The 22,742-nt window shown below is 43.4% G+C and overlaps 1 protein-coding gene across 2 annotated transcripts in view; it reads right to left on the bottom strand.

Moving 5' to 3' along the window:
• Window positions 1-1,695: 1,695 nt before the first annotated feature.
• pcdh1b (protocadherin 1b) overlaps window positions 1,696-22,742 on the bottom strand; it is a 322,356-nt gene continuing 301,309 nt past the window's right edge. Inside the window, exon 5 of one of the 2 annotated variants that reach the window (XM_080745678.1) lies at window positions 1,696-2,197. In XM_080745678.1, coding sequence (XP_080601804.1) covers window positions 1,764-2,197 — 434 coding nt within the window. In that variant the 3' untranslated portion in view covers window positions 1,696-1,763. The remainder of the gene's footprint in view (window positions 2,198-22,742) is intronic. The other variant, XM_080745677.1, reaches the window with a different exon arrangement.

A 22,742-nucleotide genomic window follows, 5' to 3' on the forward strand; every position in this document is an offset into this window, starting at 1 on the left:
ACCAAGACACCTTTACACGCCAGAACCCATAGTAGGGTTCTGCTAACCTGGCTACCAATTTGTCTCAATTTCACATGGAGTAAAGCACTGGATGCTGGTAGGAAACTGTACCAAGGATCAAAGGAGGCCAGTGGTTCTCAAAGTGGGGTCCAGGGACCCCCAGCGATCCTTGAGGGAGATCCAGGGGTTTCCCCAGCAAAACTAGTTTAAACACGTTACCCCTATAGGCTATACAATGGCTATCATTATTTTTTCTTTCTTTTACAAATATATTTTTGACAATTCTTTTAACAACTAAAATCTCCCTGACACAAACTATTTTCATATGGGGGTCCGTGGCCAAATACATGAACAGGTTTGAGCGACCACTGAACTACGCTACAGTGACCAATGCAAAGAACAAAGCTCCTCCTTTCCTGTTTAGTACAGTATGTAAGAGCCTGCTTCAGCCAAAACATCCCCCAGTTTGGGGTCATAGTAGCCTGGGACCCAACAAACAGCAGAGAAAGGTGACATTCACCGGAACCCACGGTTAAACTAACAGCTTCTTCTTTTTTTTCTAGCATTTCTTTTTTTTTCAAGTTCAACAATGTTGTAGATGCAAATTAAACAAAAACAATACAGAAAACTAAACAAAAGGAAAAGTTGTGTCTGTAACTCAGCACCATGGAGATGCTCAAGCGTCAACATCCTCTGCGTGTTACACACAGTATTGTCCCCCTGTATATCTTGAGGATTTTTCAAATCCGTCCATCAAAGGTTCCACATTGTCTCAAGGGCTTGATAGTTATGACCCCATAGCAACTGTTCCAGAGTTCTATACAAATAAAGGAGAACTACAAGAGTTCACTTGGTCATTGTTTGTAGTATTTACAGCTCTGTACAATGAGAAAAAGAAAAGAAAAACACTCTTCACGGCAAACAAAGAGAAGAAAATTAAAAACTCACTATTCTAGAGTCTGGGAAATGTAATTTTTTTTCTGTGAATGTCTCTTGTTGACTGCACTGTTCCCAGTAGAAGGGGACTTGTTGTATTTCAACAACATTTGCCCAAAGTATATTCCCAGAAGGTCCTGCGGTCGAATAAAGTGACCATTAAAAAAAAATTTAAAAGGGAAAGAAATGAAAAAATAAAATAGAATAAAATAAACCCAGAAGAACTTAATGATGGATAGCAATACACAGTATATCATACGATTTACAAGATTATTTTCACACCTGCAAATTTTCTTTTTTCATCAGGTCCAACACAGCAACAAAATCTAAAACAACACACAAAACTCAAATACATAAAAGTAGCTAAATAGTTTTCCATTAAATTATCACAATGTCGAAACAATAGTGTTGTTTACATTCCTGTTACAGCCGTTCGTCCGGCCGTGTATTTTCTTCAATTGATTTAAACTGATTCTATCTTACATTTGATTGGTTTCTATAGTGGCAGGAGGTGGAGGGAGAGGGGAGGGGGAGGAGGGGGACGGACGGGGAGTTCCAAAGCCTCACACGGTGGATGCAGTTATAAAAAGGAAGGGCTGGGAGTGGGGGGGTGGGGGTGGTGGGGGGGTTGGGGGGTGTCACTGTGGCACTTGTGAGACAACACAGCGGCTAGGCACAGGGGCAGTGAAGGAGGGAAGGCCTGACCGCCGTCCTGTACAGGAGCAGGGGCCAGCAACGGTGTAGCTCATGTATAAGGAGAGAAAAAAGTGGCTGGGCGCTTTTTTTTAAGGTTGGGGCCTGTTGGGGACAGATGGCCATCAGCGCCATCACAGGTAGATCTCCCTCTTGGAGCTCTGGGTGGAGGGGGTGGTGGCAGAGTGGTACTCAACAGGCTGGCTCAGCGGGATCTCCTCCAGGGCACAGTCTTTGCTGGAGGAGTCGCCACCCCCGGAGTAGGCACTGGTGTACGGGCTCATGAAGCGCATGTTGGCCACCTTGGGGCCTCCGCTGCCTCCGCCACTCCCGCCCATGCTCCCGCCGCGCTCCTCCGCCAGGGGCTTTGGGCTGCCGTTGGCCATGAGGTGGTCTTGCCCCTCCATCTCTTGGTAAGGCACAAAGGTGGAGAGCGTGGGGGCGTTCTTGGGGACCTTGCGGTTGGGGGAGGGCTGCCCGGGCATCCAGCAGGCGTCAGAGTGGCCGAACTCCGTGCACTCGCGCGTGCAGTTTCCGGTCATCGCCACGTCGGGCAGGGGCCTGAGGTCTGGTGTCAGAAACAAGAAACAAATGATGGTATAAATAAAGTGTAGCATTACGACAGTTGTTGCACAAAAATAGTGAGTTCTGACATCATTTCATTTTTGATTGATTGATTGATTGAAGACTTTATTAGAAGTTTGCATAGGAAAGGTACAGTTTCATGACGGTACAGTTCACTGGTACAAGGTCTACTAAAAGGAGATCCTAGAAAAGACTAAGCTTTTTTTTGTGTGTGTGTGTGTGTGTGTGTGTGTGTGTGTGTGTGTGTGTGTGTGTGTGTGTGTGTGTGTGTGTGTGCGTGTGTGCGTGCGTGCGTGCGTGCGTGCGTGCGTGCGTGCGTGCGTGTTTGTGCACACGTCCAGTATCTATAAAATATTTTCCTCACATAATGAGTGAGACACAAGGTTTTCCTCTGACACACGGCGGATGATGTTTGGACCAATACATTATTCATCATAAAGTTATTATTTGTGTGCTTCTGAATAATACATTATTATTTGGTTACGTCCCAAATACAGAACTATTTAAACAAGGCTAAAATAACCACTCTTTTAAAGCAGTGTTTTCAGTTCCACATTTCCATTATGGGGTGATTTCGGATGATGTGATGAAGTTGGAGAACTATGTCTGGTTTGCAATTGTTGTTTTGTCTTTATGCTTTCTACATTTTCCAAAGGAAAAACATGCAGGATAAATATGTGATCTAAGCTGGAGAAAATCAATTATGTAGAATCTAGATGCTTTGTACAATTTTCAGGACCAGTGTTGTGCAAGTTCTCACTTCACAAGGACTAACTTAAAGTTAAGTTCACACACATTAAAATGAACTAGTTCACGTTGACAGTACACAATTTTTGAGTTATGAACTAAGTTCATAGTCCCCAAAAATGAACTGGTTCAAGTTAATTACTTGCTTTTTTAATGAGCTACTCAGAACCTCCTCTGTATACAGTACCCATCGATCCCCAGCCCCCAATCATTGTTCACTGTTCACTTCCCAGACTGTATACAAGAATAACAGACAGATAACTTTCAAAAGCCAAAAAACCCCCCAAAAAACAAGGATATTAAATACTTAAACAATGTGTCAAACTGTGTTGTAGAAAGTGAAAAAGTGCAGTAAAGGTAGCCTATACTGTAATGTAACATGAACGTGATTTAAAAGTTAGATTAGGAGATAAATGCAGATTTGTGCAGCAGCATAATACCGCTCTCTACGAGGGAACGGATTTCCCCTGGTCACGTGATAATAACCTGTTGCATTTCTGACCACAGAAACCAGAAAATGGTGTGGTTTTCTTGGAGAGAAACCGCAGCGCGAGCTTAGGCGACCGAATTGCCGTGCCGAAAGTTGCAAAGTCTGCTTCAGCCGACTCAGCGCCATCCAAATTATGTTACCACGTAGAGCACTGAAGCAGCCTTCGTCAAACCTGAGATAGCGGCTAATCGATGCCAATCGAGGTACTTCCATCCAGCAGTCTTCCAGGTGCTTCTAGCAACTTTCATTTTAATGAATAGCTGTGGGCGGGGGAGTCCATAATCTATTGTAATATACCTCTATGAACAGAATGGTAAATCTTTGTTCCCCCCTCCCCCCCCAGCCAATCACAAGCTGCCTCTCGCCGTCTCGCATCCATACGAAAACAATACTCGTCTCCCGTTCCCTCCGGCTATGGGATCTCTGAACTCTACACACTGCAATGATCAGAGCGCAGCCTGAGGCAGGCAGAGAGAGGGAGAGAGGAGGGAGAAATTCTAGCGGCAAATTTATGCTTTATGTCGCTTATTTCCCACCTTCAATGTTTTCAGATACATATTTTAATGAAATGTTTAAGTTTAAAACAAGTAATGCACTGTCCGGCCTGACGGCCATCATCTTGAGTTATAGATGAATAATGTAGCAGCCCAAGGTACGAGTGTGGGAACATGAGCTATCGGAATCAAACAGGTGAATGAAACCAAGATTCATTTATATTCGTAAAGGTCTATCTGTGTCATAACGCAGTAGGTTTGCATTTACGGGAAATAAAAATCAATGTTTGAGGACTTATATGACATAAGAACACAAAAATAAACATAAATATAATATGTCCTCATTATGACCGTGGGTATGCTCCAAAAGTGTGAAAAAACATTTTTCATTTCACCACGTCTTTGAGGATGCAATTAGATTACCTTCATTTCAAACATCCATGGCTTATTAACCGCGCAATGGCAACATTATCATAACTTTGGACATCATGTAATCAAACACACAATCTAAAAATAAAGCCATCAACAGGAACATTTACACACAATGTACAATATATGGCCCAATGTGTGATAGATATTTACATGTATGGATTACGGAATGGTCCTTAAATCATGTATGTCAATGTACAGGGGTGAGTAGAGGCTAGGCTATGAGTAAGTACTGTATGGTCTATATGGAGATTTGCATTGTCTCTCTACCTACAATACATACACTATATGTCACTGATAGTTCTCCTTGGAAAACCCTCTAAACCTCAATCTGCTATTAAGAGTCACTAGTAGTGCCAGAAATATAGCTTAATGTGTTGTTTAATTAGTAAAGCATGCAAAATTATAGCAAATAGTGGCAATAATTAAGGCAAAGACAACCTTTTTTCCCAATGTACAACAAAATGCATAACGAGAATCTAATCTAACAGACAGACTGACGCAGGGCCCTGAGATATCTGTGTTCACATTTAATAAAAAATCACAGTTTAATGGAAAAGGTCAGAGATTGGAGCAGAAATATCAATGTGTATGCAGAAAGTAACCTTTCTTCTGTGCATGACATTAGATTATTCCTTGATACTCAAGGCCAGGGGAGGGGAGAGAGAGGGCTGTGCCGTGTGCACTTCTAACCAGAGCAGCGCTTATTTCCCAAAATGCCTCTGCTTCATGCATAATTGATATTCATTGTCCCTTTTTAAAAAGGCGCTACGGTAGGCTTTTCTGTCTTTTTGTTGGTGGATGTATGCATTCAAACCCTTAGCTGTACATAAGAGAGTGCCCCTCCCCCCCATACACACACACGTATACGCACGCACGCACGCACGCACGCACGCACGCACGCACACACACACACAGACACTCACTCTCTCTCTCTCTCTCTCTCTCTCTCTCTCTCTGGATCACTGCTTTGCATTTTTACACCCTTCCCAGGCAAGCGCAAGGAGCATGGAAAAATGCTAAGTCATGTGCAAGTGGTCCAGTGTAGATTGACTCTTTTAAGTGCTTTTCTCCCAAGCCGTGCGGCGTGCACACTGTAGTGGCCATACAGTATACAGTATGTATGACCACTGTTTGACCAGAATGTAGGCTATCATAACTGCTTGGTAGAATCTAGTGATACCTTGGGAAAAGAACGACGTGGCCAATCATAGCATGACCCTTAGTTCAAGGACCTATGTAGCAGTGAGTAGTACTAATCACAGAATTTAGCAAGGGGTTGGAGGGTCATGTTGCTCCTAATCAAGCACAGGAATTAATTGCCTCTCATTTGAGGTTGGCCTAATTGGCCAACACGATGGAAGGAGACGTTTAGGCCGGGTGAGGAGATGGTGGTGGTGAGGCATACTTCTGCCTGAGATCCACAGCAAGATCAATTTGGCGCTTTTGCTAATAACAGCTTCCTGTGGTCGACATGCAGGGTCACTGCTCCGTGGATCAAAGGCAGCAGGGCAGGCTGTGTTATGATCAAAAGTGATGATATGGAAGCCTTGTCAAGTTCATCAGTTTTAAGTGGGTTCCAGACGATACCCGGTCACCGCCTCCTAGTAATTCATTTTCAATGAGAGGCGGGCGGCTATTTCGGCCACGCAGCGAAGTTTAGAGGCGGCGAGGCGAGCGGCCGCAGTCCCCTGAAAATCCCCGCGAGCGTGCTCGTTTGTGTATGCGTGCGCGGGCGGTGAGAGATGGATTGTGTTCATCTTTGTGAAATACCGCGCGGCGTTTAATCGCAGAGCGAGTGTGTTTGTGTATCACTGCGGGCGCGGTCCCCGCAGATCCAAGCGGGAGCCCTTGCGGCAACCGCTGCCCGTCTGTAGAGCGCCCTTTTCTTCATAAAATGATGCTGCTGCAATGTACTGTAAGAGGAGCCGGACAAAAGTAATCTTTACCTAACACAAAGCGTAAAATCAAGAACCTTGAAGGGGTGTTATTTACACACTTATTAGTCATTAGTGACAGAGGCACAAACAGGAACCGTTGGCTGGTACTGCCGATAACTTCCACTTTAAAACAGCTTCACTGAAAATAAGGTGATTCTATGCATCAAGACTGAAAGTTATGGGTTGTGTATGCTCATGGAGGAATTCCTATCTCTCACGCTCTCTCCTCTGCTGTACAATTATGTTCATGAGGCTGGCGCGCTGTCAGAGGGCCAGAACACTGAATTCAAGGTTGCCTCTATTAGACAAGGCTATTTAACCCATTTAGGCCAAGAATTATTGAATGCTTTAACCAGTGAAAAACAGCAGATATACAAACTCACAGCGCGGCACCGAGTGCCGCGCTGCGAGCTTGTAGATCTGCTATTTTTGAAAAAGTCGTGAAAATGTGTGCAAATCTTTGAATATAATGTATTTTCAAAGGAAATGTTTGTAACTCAAATTTTGCTTCTGGGGGGTCCCCGGAACTAAATATTTTGAGATGGGGGTCCGTGGCCAAATACATGTCATTTTGGGGGTCCTTCAAATGAAAAGGTTTGAGCACCACTGACATAGTAGTCTCTCAAGAACAGACTAAATGAGCTCCATTTAAGTGAAAAGGACCTTTTCTCTGATGATGGCTGGCCAGATTGCTGACATAGAAACATAGGTCTTTCAAAAAACCTTAGAAGGATTCAAAAGACACTTATAAAATCGGGTCAAAATTCAAATTTTCACGACTTTCCAAAAATAGCAGATCTACAAGCTCGCAGCGCGGCACTCGGTGCCGCGCTGTGAGCTTGTATATCTGCTATTTTTCAACAGTTAAAGCATAAAATAATGATACACAATATAGTGTATACCCGTTCTGAATGCGTTAAAATGGAGTAGATCTCCTGAGTTTTCCTCCAGCTGCCTTATCTGCGCTCCTGAGTTCTAGTTAACCCCTGGGACCCTCTCCAGCCCTCTGCCAAGTCCCTAGGAGCGCTCCCCTTGGCTCTCCCCTCTCACTACATAATACGCTCTCCTACCTTGGCCACCATTTTCTTGCCAAACTAATTAGATTTCACAGTCGCTGCTCAAGAAGATGTCAGCCTAATAAAATGGAAATAATTTCCAGATGAGTATCTGACATTTTACGCCATCTACCAGAGTAAAGCAAAGAGACGCATTGGGCTCCTCTCTTCTCCGCGCTTCTTTTTTCTCTTTTTTTCCCCTCTGCTCCATCCCTTTACTCCTAGAGATATGCGAACACGGCTAGCAGAGGAAATCCCAGGCTCCCCTGTTCTACTCGGCCACTGTCCTGGGGTGATAAATGAAATCAAAAGTACACAAAGGAACCCTTCTTTTTTTTCTTCTTTTTTTTTAACCTCCTCTGAAATGTTAATATCTTTAATTACTTTGAAGTTCAAATGCGGTGGTGGCTCCCTCCTCACTGTGTTTGCTGCATAAGAAAACATTACATTTTCTAACCCAATAGATGCAATTTATCTAATAGCAAAACAAAGCACGAAAGGACTGCTGGTGAATATTTGACGGTGGCAACATGGCAATTTAAACTGGTAGGGTAAGTGATTTTCCTTGGTTTAAATATGTGTTAAATAGCCAGCTCTATATTCTGATAATATTCATTGCTTGAGAGTGTTTGTTCAGAAACATGAGTGTCCATGTCTCTCCAGCATTAACAGAACACGTATTTTCAGGTCGGGCCAAATCAGGATAGTGAACTCAGACAGAATACATATCGTCGTTGTCGGCTGGAAACCTTGTATCTCCAAGTTTCAAATTTGTACGTTCTTTCGTAAAGTAAAGCCCTGCTTCATCATACAAGGCCATCGCACGAACGTAGTGAAAACAGCGAGGCGTTGTGTGCTTGTAGATCCGCTGTTTTCACTAGTTTAAATCATTTTTAAAATGCTAAATGCAAAACGAACGGTTTTGGACATACAAGGTTTCCACCCGACAACGACGATATTAAATAAGTGAAATTGGAAGTGATGACACAAAGAAATGAGCGGACAAAATTGAAACTGGAACACTGGGCTATACATATGAAGCTGATACATGGGGGTACCCTCTGCTGATTGGCTGAAAGTTTGCCACCTACATGAAAATGTATTTTCTGTTTATTAAAGAGCTGTGAGTGTTGGGGAGATTCCTATTACTGAACACACACTCTATATAGCAATGATTACTCAGAATATAGTGCTTTAACCTTTTAACACAAAAAACTCTATCTTTCACCGTAAAAGGGCTTGGGCTCTCATTACATCTATAGGTATAAACGCACGCACGCACGCACGCACGCACGCACGCACGTACATAAACAAACACACACACACACACACACACACACACGCTCAGGTCTACAAAGCGCCTCTGTATGCATGCGTAGGGAGCAAACTGAAGGTACATAGGCACAACACACAAGAATACTGTACACACACACACACACACACACACACACACACACACACACACACACACACACACACACACACACACACACACACACACACACACACACACACACACACACACACACACACACACACACACAGACACGGCACGTTCACACCTTCAACTCAATAATTGTCATCCATGTGATGGTGCATTCATTGGACTATGCAGGCTCCTAGGCCCTCTGGGGCCAGAATAATACATGCAGCCACTTCAATGTTCCACTGTAACACTCACAGCCAATTGATTTTCAACCTGAACCTCATTTATAGCCACAAGGGGGACACCCTGCATAGTGGCCCCGGACCCTGCCTGACTCTCAGGTGTGGGTGTGTAGTTTGTGTGCACTGTATAACGAAAGTATATCGTCGTTGTCGGGTGGAAACCTCGTATCTCCAATGTTCAAATGTGTACGTTCTTTCGCAAAGTAAAGCCTTGCTTCATCATACAAGGCCATTGCACAAAAGTAGTGAAAACAGCTGATCTACAAGCACACAACGCCTCGCGGTGCGAGGAGTTGTGTGATTGTAGATCGGCTGTTTTCACTAGTTTAAATCATTTTTAAAATGATAAATGCAAAACGAACGTTTTTCACCCAACAACGACAATATATTTATAGAATTATGTGTAATACTGTATTGTTCATTTATCCCATGTCCTATAGCCTTGCACAGCCAGACAATCAGAGATCCCTGCCTACCAAAATGTCTGGAGAGACATCTAAATTCATGGGACATGGGTGGAAGCAGTTCGGAAATGTAAAAATTGCATTGCAGAACCAACACGAAGACTACAGGGTATCATTGTGTTAAGTTGTTAACGGCCACTCTGTTCTAGCCCCTATACTGAACATAGATGTCACCAGATGTTTTCGTAGACAGTGACCTCAGAGACTGCAGTTTTCCCAATGAACCTAAGCGCAACGGTGGGGGCCAGTGGTGGGCAAGAAGGTAGGGAGCGCTTCGCTGTGTCCACTTGGGCCGCGCGGAGGTGCCGAAAGTCGGGCGGACGCATATTTACTATTCTGTCTATAACGGCACATAACTTGGTAGTGGTGCCGAGTCGGCTCATGCGACCGTCGCAGCGCTCCACGCGGCAACTCGCTCGCTGCCACTCGCTCGGCGATGTCTCACGTGGCTCATGGTCGCCTGAGACGGCGCGTCTCCGTCGCCATCTCCCTTGCAGCAGCCCGCGCCCCCACCGTTGCGCTCAGGGTCATTGGGAAAACCGCAGTCGCGTGACCTAAGGTCCTTAACTTATATGTGTAAATAAGTGGGTAAAGGGATGAATAGAGATAGAGACATAATAGTTAAACACTGTACGATGAGTGCTGCTGGTATGTATTATCAAATGCAAACGGTAACCTCTCTTTGCAACGATACTACTAAAGATGGGGGGAAAAAACATGAACAAATGGATGAATAGTAATACATTGCATATGGGAATTGTGGAGTGATTCTCCTTGCCTTGGGATTATGCATAGATATTTAGAAAGTTAAAAACATTCCACCTTAATCCCCCATATAGCATTCTGTCTTACTGTGGACGTGCAAAGCAGTTCGTTTCTCTCTTTCCTGTTCTCCATCCTTCTTCCCTCTATCAATCTACTGGCTCTGTCCCCCCTTTCTTCGGTTCCTCCTACCCCCCACCCCACACCCCACACACCCGACCCCGTCTGGATGTGAAAGAGCCTTGCCGGCTCTAATTAAACTTTGGGCAGATTAGAACTTTGCCTTGTCAGTCTTTATTCATACTTAAACAAGTTATTACTTTTTGAGGAATTAAATTAGGCGGCAATTAATTAATCGACACAAGCACGGAAAGAGGACGAAGGGAGGGGGAGAGAGAGAGAGGGCGGGGGAGGACAGGGAGGTGGAGATGAAAGAGAGAACGACAGAACAGGAAAAGTAGGAGGAAGAGGAGGAGGTGATGTGTGTGTGTTTGTGTGTGTGTGTGTGTGTGTGTGTGTGTGGGGGGGGGGGGGGGGGGGGGGGGTGGCAAAAAACAAAGGCAAAAATATGATAGTTAGAAAATATTTCATTGTCATTTTCTAACTTTTCTTCATCAGACCAGTGGACAAGTCAAAATATCAAGGCACACCTGTAGGCAGAAATAGCTGATCTACAACCCGTTGTGGGTTTGAAAATATCTATTTTTGCAAGTGTGTGGGGCGAACAAGAATGGTCCTACAGTATATGGGCCAAATGTTGTCTCTGTATTGGGAAATGAGAGCGCGCAAAGTACCGAGAGTAAATAACTTTTTGTATGTTTGTATACTGCAATAATTATTGGCACAAAATACCAAGGCACACCTGTGTGCCTCAGCACATCATAATAAGTTTAGAAAGAGAATATAGTGGGAATGTCAAGATTTACCATTTTTATTTATTTAGTTCGTTTTATTTATTTTTTATGTATTTTTTTTTTACAATTTAGTAGTTTACGGAAACGCAAATATCCAACTCCTCATCTCCTTGAACCAAGCTGTTTGACAACATGCCGTGAAGGTACTAAAATGAACAAACAGCATTTTGGCAGCAAACCTGAAACCCCCCGCCTCCATGAAAACCCAAAATTAATTTACCCTCTGACACTTCTGCGAAGGCACAAAGGAAAACCAGCCACGGCAATAAAAGAAACAGATCTGTACTTTTCTACTGTGCTCGTTTTCTTGCTTGATAGGTTTTTTCTCTGTTTCCCTACTTGCTTATTTAACGGCGTCTCGCCTCTGCTCCAGCCTGTGACATCAATGTATTGACTGACATGTTTAAAATTAGTCCCACTCCCCCCTGATCCAAATCCATTTCCTACTAAGCCCCCTGGTGCCGAACCAATGAAGGGGGAGAGAGTCAATATGTGTATGTAGCCCAGGCAAAATAACAGAAACGTAACGGCTGGCCCCAATCTATGAGGTTATCTAGAGCTGTCTATAGCTGTCGGAGTGATGTAAGAATCAAGGCAAAGAAGAGACTGGAGAATGGGCTTCTCAGCGACGGTCACTCTCACTGCTTTCCAATACTTGGCCCGTAACCACCTTTATACACTGCCCAACATTTAGCTGCATTGATAGAAGCTGTTGTCCTACTGTAAATGTGTTATTCTATTGAATAGCTGTGTGTGTGCGTGGTCTACTGTGTGTGTGTGTGTGTGTGTGTGTGTGTGTGTGTGTGTGTGTGTGTGTGTGGTATGTGTGAATCAATACATGCTTGCAAGGATGCAGACCAGTGGTTACACACACACACACACACACACACACACACACACACACACACACACACACACACACACACACACACACACACACACTTACATACAGTTGCATTCCCTTACTCGCCGTGCTCACCAGTGCAATCACTCAATATATGGTCAAATCTTTCTTTCGTATCAACTTCTCCGCTGATCAATGGCCTGCTACCGAATCGATAAGGTCACTCCACTCAATAGCGCCAGAGTCACTGAGATAACAGAGTGATAGGCTACACAACCAATTTTCACCCTGTATGGATTGCTTTTGGAAATGCCTGCAGGTGACAAGTCCTGGCTTATTGAATGTGTTATGAGTGTGTGATGCTGCGACGACGGTGTGAAATGAGTTATGGTGAGAAATGCATTTTGTTTGGATCAGGGTGATTCGCTGAAACATTATGTCCAACAGCTCCAGGAGGTGTATTGGTTTCTACGCTGAGATTTACTGACTTCCAGCGGTGCAGAGTAACTAGGTACATTTACTTAAGTAGGCCTATTGTACTTAATTACAATTTTTAGGTATTTGTACTTTACTTGAGTATTTCCAATTTCCAATACATTTACTTCTACTCCACTACATCTCGGATCCAAATATTGTACTTTGACTCCACTACATTTATTTGAAAACTTTAGTTACTAGTTAATTTGCAGGTATAAATTATAATACTATGAAACATACATGGACCACTTTAACCCTATTTTATACCGTGGCTGTTTGAAAATAGACAATCTACCAGCTCACAACACGTAGCAATGCGAAACGGGGTTTCAAACATTTTGTACTTTTACTTTTGGTACTTTAAGTACATTTTGATGCCAACACTTACTCGTACTTTTACTCAAGTACATTTTGAATTACTTGTAACAGAGTATTTCTATATTGCAGTATTGATACTTTTACTTAAAGTAAAATATGCGAGTACTTTTTCCACCGCTGCTGACTTCAATTATTTATACCCACACTGTACAGTACATGTGACAGTGTGTGAGCATGTATGTGCATCACGTTATATTTTTCTAAAGCTATACTTATTTGTATAACTATTGAATATACAGTACTTGTTATATATAATCATTTTAAACATATTTCCCTTTTTTATTAGCTCATAGACATGGGGGTGATTGGAATGTCACATTTTCACCACAAACCATGTTTCCAGCTTTATTCAGGGCTGTCACGGTCATGGTATTTTAATTGATGATTAATTGTCATGGAAATAGTTGTGATTAACAATATTTGGGCATTGAACATTGGAAAAAATATGAATAAAGAAATAATGTCTGTTTTTCAGCTTTGTAAAAAAAATTGCACAGGGCAGGCTACATAATAGATCTCTGAAATCTATATACAGAGCTCTACTGAGCTCACAGCGTGTAGCGATTTTTCATCTATGTATATTAAAATGTATGAACAGTTTTTGACATGGAAATGATTATGACGATTATGCAAAATAATTGCAATAATGATCTCAAATAATCGCGATTAGGCGTTTATGTAATACCGCTTGAGAGTTCAAGCTTTATTTTCCTTGAGCTGTACCAACTCTTGACAACTTTGAAGATGCTCTGTATGGAAAAGAGCATATTAAGCTTAAGCTAAATGAAGTGTAAAAATGTCCCTGGCCAGTTAAATGAGCAAAGGCTGTTTATGCTGTTTATGCTGAACTGTTTTAACATGGCCACGCACACATACTGAAGGCTCACGGTTCAATGCACAATTATGTTGACTTTCCACCGTTTAACAAACAATATAAATGGAACAGCTGTGGACACTGTTTGGAAATCATGCTTTAGCTGTTACGTGCTGTCCATGCGTAAACAGCCTGTTTGAAAGAAATACTCAGTTTGTATCCATTTTAATTGACATACAAGGCTTTTAGCATCATCCTGTCTACGTGGAGGCAACACCACAACAACAAACCCACACAAATGATCACTGCACAGGGGCCAAACACCCAGGTTTATATTTGTACCATTTTGCTGTTTTGAGTAAAGTGCGCATAGCATCTGAAAGCTAGCAATGCAACCAAAGCAAGACCAATAGAAATTGCCTGTGGCTATATCAAGTACAATAAGCACACCAGCATCTCCTGTTCATAAATATTTGACCGATGCATGCCTGTGTGTGTGTGTGTGTGTGTGTGTGTGTGTGTGTGTGTGTGCGTGCGTGTGCGTGTGTGCGTGTGTGTGCGTGCGTGTGTGTGTGTGTGTGTGTGTGCGTGTGTGTGTGTGCTTGTGGGCGTGCTCGTGACAGAGTGTTTGCGAGTGTGTGTATGTGTGTGTGTGCATGTGCGTGTAGGGGTGAGTGTGCATGTACGGTATGTGTGTGAGCACATGCACGCCCGTGCAGATACCTGCACGCGCGCACGGGAGCAAGAGAGGGAGCTGAATCATTAAAGATGCAGAGAAACATGGTGTGTGTGATTGCTTTGAATGTACAAAGTGACCTGAATACACAAACTATTGGCTGGCTGTGTGCCGGAGTGTGCTGCTCTGCAAGAATGTATCTCAAGACAGAGTTATACTTAGTTGCATGTGGGTGTATATGCTCCCAAAATAGCTAGTCTAAAGCTCACAACTATTATCTATTGCGAGTGGTGTAAAGTAGGCCTACATTTACTCAAGTACTTCTTAAGTACAATTCTGCAGGACTTTTACTCTACTGGAGCATTTCCAAATTTCAATACTTTTACTTCCACTCCACTACATCTCAGAGGCAAATATTGTACTTTTACTCCACTACAATTATTTGAAAACGTACTAGTTACTTTGCAGGTATAAATTATATAAACCACTTCAGCCCTATTTTATACATAGGCTATTTGAAAATAGCCGATCTACAAGGTCACAACGCGTGTTGAGAACATTTTAGTACTTTTACTTTTAGTATATTTCGATGCCAATACTTTTGTACATCTACTCAACATTTTCCCACCACTGTCTTTTGGTATGCGACACCCGTGCGCAACTACAGTAAGCATAAATCCCTGCCTCAGTGCACGTGTGTGGATACAGCGTCTCCGGGTACTGGTGACGAAAAAGATAACGAGGGATGGGACGTATTGAGTGAAGTGTCAGTTGGGACTTGGGACTTATAAAGGCCTGTCAATGTTGTCAATGCTGTTTGCCACGAAATCAAAGCTTCAGCAATCTGGTTAAGATTAAAGTGTCTCTGTTTTTCCGTTGTGTCTTCTGATTGCTTTTTGTTTACACGCGCAGGCACGTGCGCGCGTGACGAACCGAGTGACCCCTCCCTCACCCGCGACAGAAGCTGCCAACCGAGGCCTTCCCAGAAATAACTTCCAAGCAACAACAAACACGGCGACAGACGCTCAAAAAAGTCTGCAAATGAAAAAGGGCCAATCAACGCAAAGTCAGTGTGCGGGGTGAAATCCATACACCAGCACACAAATCAAGTCAATTATTAATAGTCACAGAAAAGGGAGCATATCGAGAAAAAGAAGAATAAGGGGAGACAGAGACAGAGAGAGAGAGAGAGAGAGAGAGAGAGAGAGGGAGATAGAGAAAGAGAGAGGGAGAGAGAGACCCCCTAAGAGCAGTTGACTTTTTTCTTTTTGCTTCCAATGTCCCACACCCCCCCCCCCCCCACCCCCCAGTGGAATAGGCCTACTATGAAGGAAAAATTCAATTATGCTACAAAAGTGAATAAATTTGTGGCAGCTCGACTGAAGCCTGCGGGTGTAGATCATAACATTTCCCAGGATTCTTTTGGGGCCACGCATGAGAAGGAGAAGGATGGGGGGGGGGGGGGGGGGGGGGGGGGCTTGGAGTATTTTTTTAACCCTACCCAACTGTACGTACTGTATGTTGCTAGAGAACACATTTAGTGTGTCATGGCGGGGGGAGGGGGGACTTTGTGCATGTGTACAGTGTGTGTGTGTGTGTGTGTGTGTGTGTGTGTGTGTGTGTGTGTGTGTGTGTGTGTGTGTGTGTGTGTGTGTGTGTGTGTGTCCAGGGGTGTCACAAGGGGGGGGGGGGAGTGGGACTGAGTTACTAGGGCCCAAGGTGGAGGGGCCTTAATTATTTTATACTTTTAGCTACTGAAAAATAGCAGATCTACAAGCTCACAGAGCTTGTAGATCTGCTATTTCTTTCGTAAAAATCTGTTCAAATCTTTGAATATATGTATTTCTTAAGCAAACATTTGTAACTAAAATGTTGCTTCTGGGGGGTCCCTGGAACGAAATATTTTGAGATGGGGGTCCGGGGCCAAATACATATCATTCTGGTGGTCCTTCACATGAAAAAAGTTTGAGCACCACTGACATAGAAACATATGTTTTTCAAAAAACCTTAGAAGGATTTGAAAATTCAAAGACTTGCACATGCACATTTTCATAATTTTTCAAAAATAGCAGATCTACAAGCTCGCAGCGCAGCACTCGGTGCCGCGCTGTGAGCTTGTAGGCCTATATCTGCTATTTTTCAATAGTTAAGGCATGGGGGGCCCGCAGTGAATCCCTGTACCCAGGGCCCAGAATTTGGTGGAGGCACCCCTGTGTGTGTCTGTGGGGCTGTGCCTGCATGATGCTTGCATGCTTGCTCGCATGTATGCGTGTGTGTGTGTGTGTGTGTGTGTGTGTGTGTGTGTGTGTGTGTGTGTGTGTGTGTGTGTGTGTGTGTGTGTGTGTGTGTGTGCGTGCGTGCGTGTGTGTGTGTGTGTATTTCTTATGTAAGCTGGAGGGTACCCCGTGAGAAAAAGAAAACAGCAACAGAAAAACGGAACCATGTCATTTCGGTTAAGTGCAGCATCGTGTTCCACTGAAAGCTTTGTGGGACAATGCTGATAGGGAAAAACACCGAAAATAGGCCACTCGGTGGCATTTTTAATATTAGCATATTAAAATGCCAGCTATTCTGTTCTGCTGTTCCGTGACTGTAGATGAGACCTGCATGGTACTGCATGCAGTAGGACTGGCACACACAGACGGGTGCATGTCGTCGCTGTCGGGCAGAAACCTTGTATCTCCAAGTTTCAAATGTGTATGTTTTTTTTCTCGAAATTAAAGCCCTATTTCATCATACATGAGTGTTGCACAAAAGTAGTGGAAATAGCAGATCTACAAGCACACAACGCCTCGCTGTGTGCTTATAGATATATCTGCACCTGTCTATTTTCATTATTTATTTTAAATAATAACAAAAAAGGAAGGTTTTGGACGTAAGCCATTTACGAGAGGGAGTGGGTTGTTGGCCGATTTACCACTGTTTCAGGGTTGTGAAGCAACCCTGAAACAACCCTGAAGCTTCGCGTCACGAGGCGTTGTGTGCTTGCAGATCTGCTATTTCCACTACTTTTGTGCGACACTCATGTATGATGAAATAGGGCTTTAATAAAAAATAAAAAAACATACACATTTGAAACTTGGAGATACGAGGTTTCTGCCTGACAGCAACGACATGTACCCATCTGTGTGTGAAACAACCCTGAAACAGTGATAAATCAGCCAACAACCCACAACCTCGAATGGCAAATTGCTTTTCTACCACTTTTACCATATAAAGAAAACTTGCAAGGATCTTTAGTTACAATCATTAATTGTTTCAGTGGGCGGGGTTTTCCACCCGACAATGACGATATGAAGTATTCGCTGGAGTAACATGACAAGACAGACCCGCGTGCGCGTATGTGTGTGCACATGCAAATCTTGTCTGCCTGAGGTTGCCGAGCTGGTTGAAGAGTGTTTGCAGAGTTACTTGATTCCAGACCCCCCCCCCCCCCCCCCCTCAAATCATGGCGTAATGTTAACATGTTGTACTCCCACATCTAATCTCCCTCATCCTATGTCTGACTCTCTCTTCCTCTCTATACCGATCATACAGTGTCTCTCTCTCTCTCTCTCTCGTAGAAATACAATCTTTCTCTCTCTGTCAACGGAGATAATACTTATCATCATCATCATCCCTGCAAGAACTGTCATCATCATCATCATCATCATCATCTTCATCACCACCACTACCTTTCTACAGTAAATGACAGCGTTTCAATTTAAGATTTCCAAAGACAAATCGCTGTCTTCATTAAAATCCAAAAGTAATACACGTTTTGTGTGTGTGTGTGTGTGTGTGTGTGTGTGTGTGATCCCTTTTCACCTCTTTATAACTTGTTTGTTGGCAAAGGCTACCGTATAGCAGGCTTCCAAAGCAAACATAATTGTCGTTGTCGGGTGGAAACCTTCTATGTCCAAATTTGTTCATTTTGTGTTTATCATTTTAAAAATGATTTAAACTAGTGAAAATAGCAAGCACACAACGCCTCACTCAAATGACATTTCATTTGACACACCATTGTGCCATCACTACCGCTACAACCAGTTATTTCCTTGCCTGTGTTTCAATTTAGGATTTCCAAAGACAAATCGCTGTCTTCATTAAAATCCAAAAAGTAATACACGTTTTCTAAACCGAGATCTCTGTCACGCCGTTTTACCTCTGTGTGCTTTTCGGAAGTGAAGATGAAAATGAAAAGTGTTCATTTTGTGCAGACTTTGCTCTTTTCATATAGCTGGGCCCACAGCAAAGTCCCTTCTGGCTGACAGATGGGGGACGGCAGATCGCTGATAGTACGATGACGACCTTCAGATGTCTGGACAGTCACTGCGTGGCAATCACTAAAGTGTTTCCGTTTCTTTTTTCTTTTTCAAAGTTTATCTTTTCATGTTCTGTTGTTGCTGTTTGCCTTCACATTCTCACGCACAAAGGCAGATTGATGTGCAGTTAGATTTTCATCATGCCAGACACAATGGTGACAAGGAATAGAAGGGAAAAAAAAACGACTTGTGACAGGTGTGTTGAAGACGAAGGAAGTGCCTATCTGAGGCGGACATCAGGGGTGTCGCACCAAATTCGGGGCCCTGGGTACGAGGATTCACTAGCGGGCCCCCCATGAATGTTCTTCATAGGGGGAGGGGGTTTAACGCATTATTACCCGTTATTTTGTGCTTTAACTATTGAAAAATAGCAGATATACAAGCTCACAGCGCGGCACCGAGTGCTGTGCTGCGAGCTTGTAGATCTGCTGTTTTTGAAAAATCTGGAAAATGTGTGCAAGTCTTTGAATATTTCAAATCCTTTTTTCAAAAAGGTTTTTTGAAAAACCTGTTTCCCATCTCAAAATATTGAGTTCCAGGGACCCCCCAGAAGCAAAATTTGAGTTAAAAATGTTCGCTTAAACAATACATATATTCAAAGATTTGCACATATTTTCACGACTTGTCAAAAATAGCAGATCTACAAGCTCGCAGCGCGGCACTCGGTGCAGCGCTGTGAGCTTGTATATCTGCCCCTCCACTGTGGGCCCTAATAACTCGGTCCCACTCCCCCACCCCCCCACACCCCTTGTGACGCCCTTGCGGACATTCACGTGACGTGACAAGTTTATAGAAAATAAACCGTGGTTGACAACTGGTGTGGGGGAAAAAACTAATAAACAATGACATTTATTCAAAACAACACGTCGCTCACTATTTACTACTCTATTCCAGCATTTCAACAATGAATCAATCTTTATTTATTTCCATTTGCGACTTAATTTTTTTCTCTTATTTCTTTCCTCATCTTCCTCTCTCTCTCTCTCTGTTCCAGTGGTGTAAAGTAACTAAGTACATTTACTTAAGTAATGTACTTAAGTACAATTGTGAGGTATTTGTACTTTACTTGAGTATTTCCAATTTCCAATACTTTTACTTCTACTCCACTACATCTGGGATACAAATATTGTACTTTTACTCCACAACATTTGTTTGAAAACTTTAGTTACTTTGCAGATATAAATTATAATATTATAAAACATACATTAACCACTTTAACCACTATTTTATAGCTGTTTATTTGAAAATAGCTGATCTACAAGCTTGCACGATGCATTGTGAGCTTGTAGATCTGCTATTTTCAAACATTTTGTTCTTACTTTTTGTACTTTAAGTACATTAATGGCAATACTTACTTTTTTACTTTTATTCAAGTACATTTTGAATTCTGGACTTTTACTTGTAACGGAGTATTTCTATATTGCTGTATTGATACTCTTACTTAACCCATTTAGGCCTAGACATATTGAATGCTTTAACCAGTGAAAAATAGCAGATATACAAGCTCACAGCGCGAGTGCCGCGCTGCAAGCTTGTATAGATCTGCTATTTTTGAAAAAGTCGTGAAAATGTGTGCAAATCTTTGAATGTATGTATTTTTAAAGCGTTTGTAACTAAAATTTTGCTTCTGGGGGGTCCCTGGAACTAGATATTTTGAGATGCGGGTCCGTGGCCAAATACATATCATTTTGGGGGTCCTTCACATGAAAAGGTTTGAGAACCACTACATAGTAGTCTCTCAAGAACAGACTAACTGAGCTCCAGTTAAGTGAAAAGGACCTTTTCTTTGACGATGGCTGGCCAGATTGCTGACATAGAAACATAGGGTTTTTCAAAAAACCTTAGAAGGATTCAAAAGACACTTATAGAATCGGGTCAAAATTCTAATTTTCATGATAAAAAAAAATTGCAGATCTACAAGCTCGCAGCGTGGCACTCGGTGCCGCGCTGTGAGCTTGTATATCTGCTATTTTTTTATAGTTAAAGCATAAAATAATAATACACAATAATGTGTACCCGCTAAGTATAAATTGTGAGTACAACACTGCTCTGATCCCATCATTCCCGTCTTTGCATTCTGCTGCGGGCCCGTCGGGTGTGTCTGTCCGTGGCAGGATCCGGGGTCAGACCGAGGGGTCAGCTGACTGACAAGCTCACTATGCTCTACCCTGCTATCCCAGAAGGCTTTGTTCCTCCTATATCCACAGCCACCGGTATCTATAGGAGGCCAGAGTGGGGGTGAGGGGTGACAACCTGCCAAGGTGCACGTTTCCAGCTTTGTACGTGTCTTTGTGTGCATGTGCGTGCGTGCGTTAGCGCGCGCACGCATGTGCCTGCGTGTGTGCACTGTGCAGGCTCGTCTGTGAGCGTAAAGTGGCAGTGAAAAGAGACAGACAGTATAGGATATAAAGAATGCGCATTTATATATGGAGGCATTGAGAGAGGAGGAATAAAGAAAACGAGAGAGCAGAGGGAGAGAGAGAGAGAGAGAGAGAGAGAGAGAGAGAGAGAGAGACTACAAAGAGGGTGATTCACATTGTGAGAACTCTCCTCCTGACTGCATTGAGCTTCGTCTCCATGTATATCTGCACCTGTCTCGCCCTGCACCTCCCTGGGCTCCACCGCCTGCCAGGCGCTCTCCCTCAGAACTCCATGAGCAGAGAGAGAGAGAGAGAGAGAGAGAGAGAGAGAGAGAGAGAGAGAGAGAGAGAGAGAGAGAGCGAGAGAGAGAGACCCATGGCTCCATCCAGCACCGTGCAGGCCTCAGCCTGGCTCCCAGCCCAAGGTTATAGCGAAACCCACTGGGGTCAGAGAGGTCTACAGCTCCTGGAGGCCATCCAACTGCTTGTATATGGAATTAGCATACATGTACGTGTGTGTACGTGTGTGTTTGTACGTGTGTGTGTGTGTGTGTGTGTGTGTGTGTGCGTGCGTGCGTGCGTGCGTGCGTGCGTGCGTGCGTGCGTGCGTGCGTGCGCGCGTGTGGTTGTGCATGCGCGCGCATGTGTGTGTGTGATCCCTTTTCACCTCTTTATAACATGTTTGTTGGCAAAGGCTATAGCAGTCTTCCAAAGCAAACATATTGTCGTTGTCGGGTGAAAACCTTATATGTTCAAAACCGTTAGTTTTGTGTTCATCATTTTAAAAATGATTTAAACTAGTGAAAATAGCCGACCTACAAGTACACAACGCCTTGCGGAGCGAGGCGTTGTGTGCTTATAGATCAGCTATTTTCACTAGTTTTGTGCGACAGTCTTGTCTGATGAAGCAGGGCTTTACTTTACTAACGCATTTGAAACTTGGAGATACGAGGTTTCTGCCCGACAGCGATGATGTACAGTAAATGTGTGCGTGCGTGTGTGTGTGTGTGTGTGAGCACGCGAGTGCATGTGTGCGTGGGTGCGTGCGCGTGATCCCTTTTCACCTCTTTATAACGTGTTTGTGGGCAAAGGCTAGCAGGCTTCCAAAGCAAACATATGGTCTCTCTCTAAACAAGATGTTGACTAGCAGTGTGTTTTGCATTCCAAATGAGCTAGCGCACCACAGGTCGAGGACACAACAGTACAGTACAGTACAGTACAGTACAGTACAGTACAGTACTGCAGGTACTGCAGGTACTGTACTGGTTTTCCTAACATCGCCAAGCCTTAACACACACACATTCATGTTACATTTCGTTGTTGCCGGGTGACAACGTTGTATGTCCGAAACCGTTCGTTTAGCATTTATCATTTTAAAAATGATTTAAACTAGTGAAAACAGCCGATCTACAAGCACACAACACCTCGCACCACGAGGCGTTGTGTGCTTGTAGATCTGCTGTTTTCACTATACTTTTGTGCGACGGCCTAGTATGATGAAGCAGGGCTTTACTTTGCGAAAGAACGAACACATTTGAAACTTGGAGATACGAGGTTTCCACACGACAACGGCGATTTACTCTGACCTATGGCCTCTTCATGGTAGTTCACTGTATAAGTGCAAACAAAGTCTAACTAGAATGAAGCGCAGGGTGTCAGTCAGTGTACTGTATGCCTCTGACTGTGCGTGCATTACTGTCCCAGATGTACAG

Source organism: Nannobrachium achirus, assembly GCF_963921795.1.
Source record: "Nannobrachium achirus genome assembly, chromosome: 17".
Classification (NCBI taxonomy): Eukaryota; Metazoa; Chordata; class Actinopteri; order Myctophiformes; family Myctophidae; genus Nannobrachium; species Nannobrachium achirus.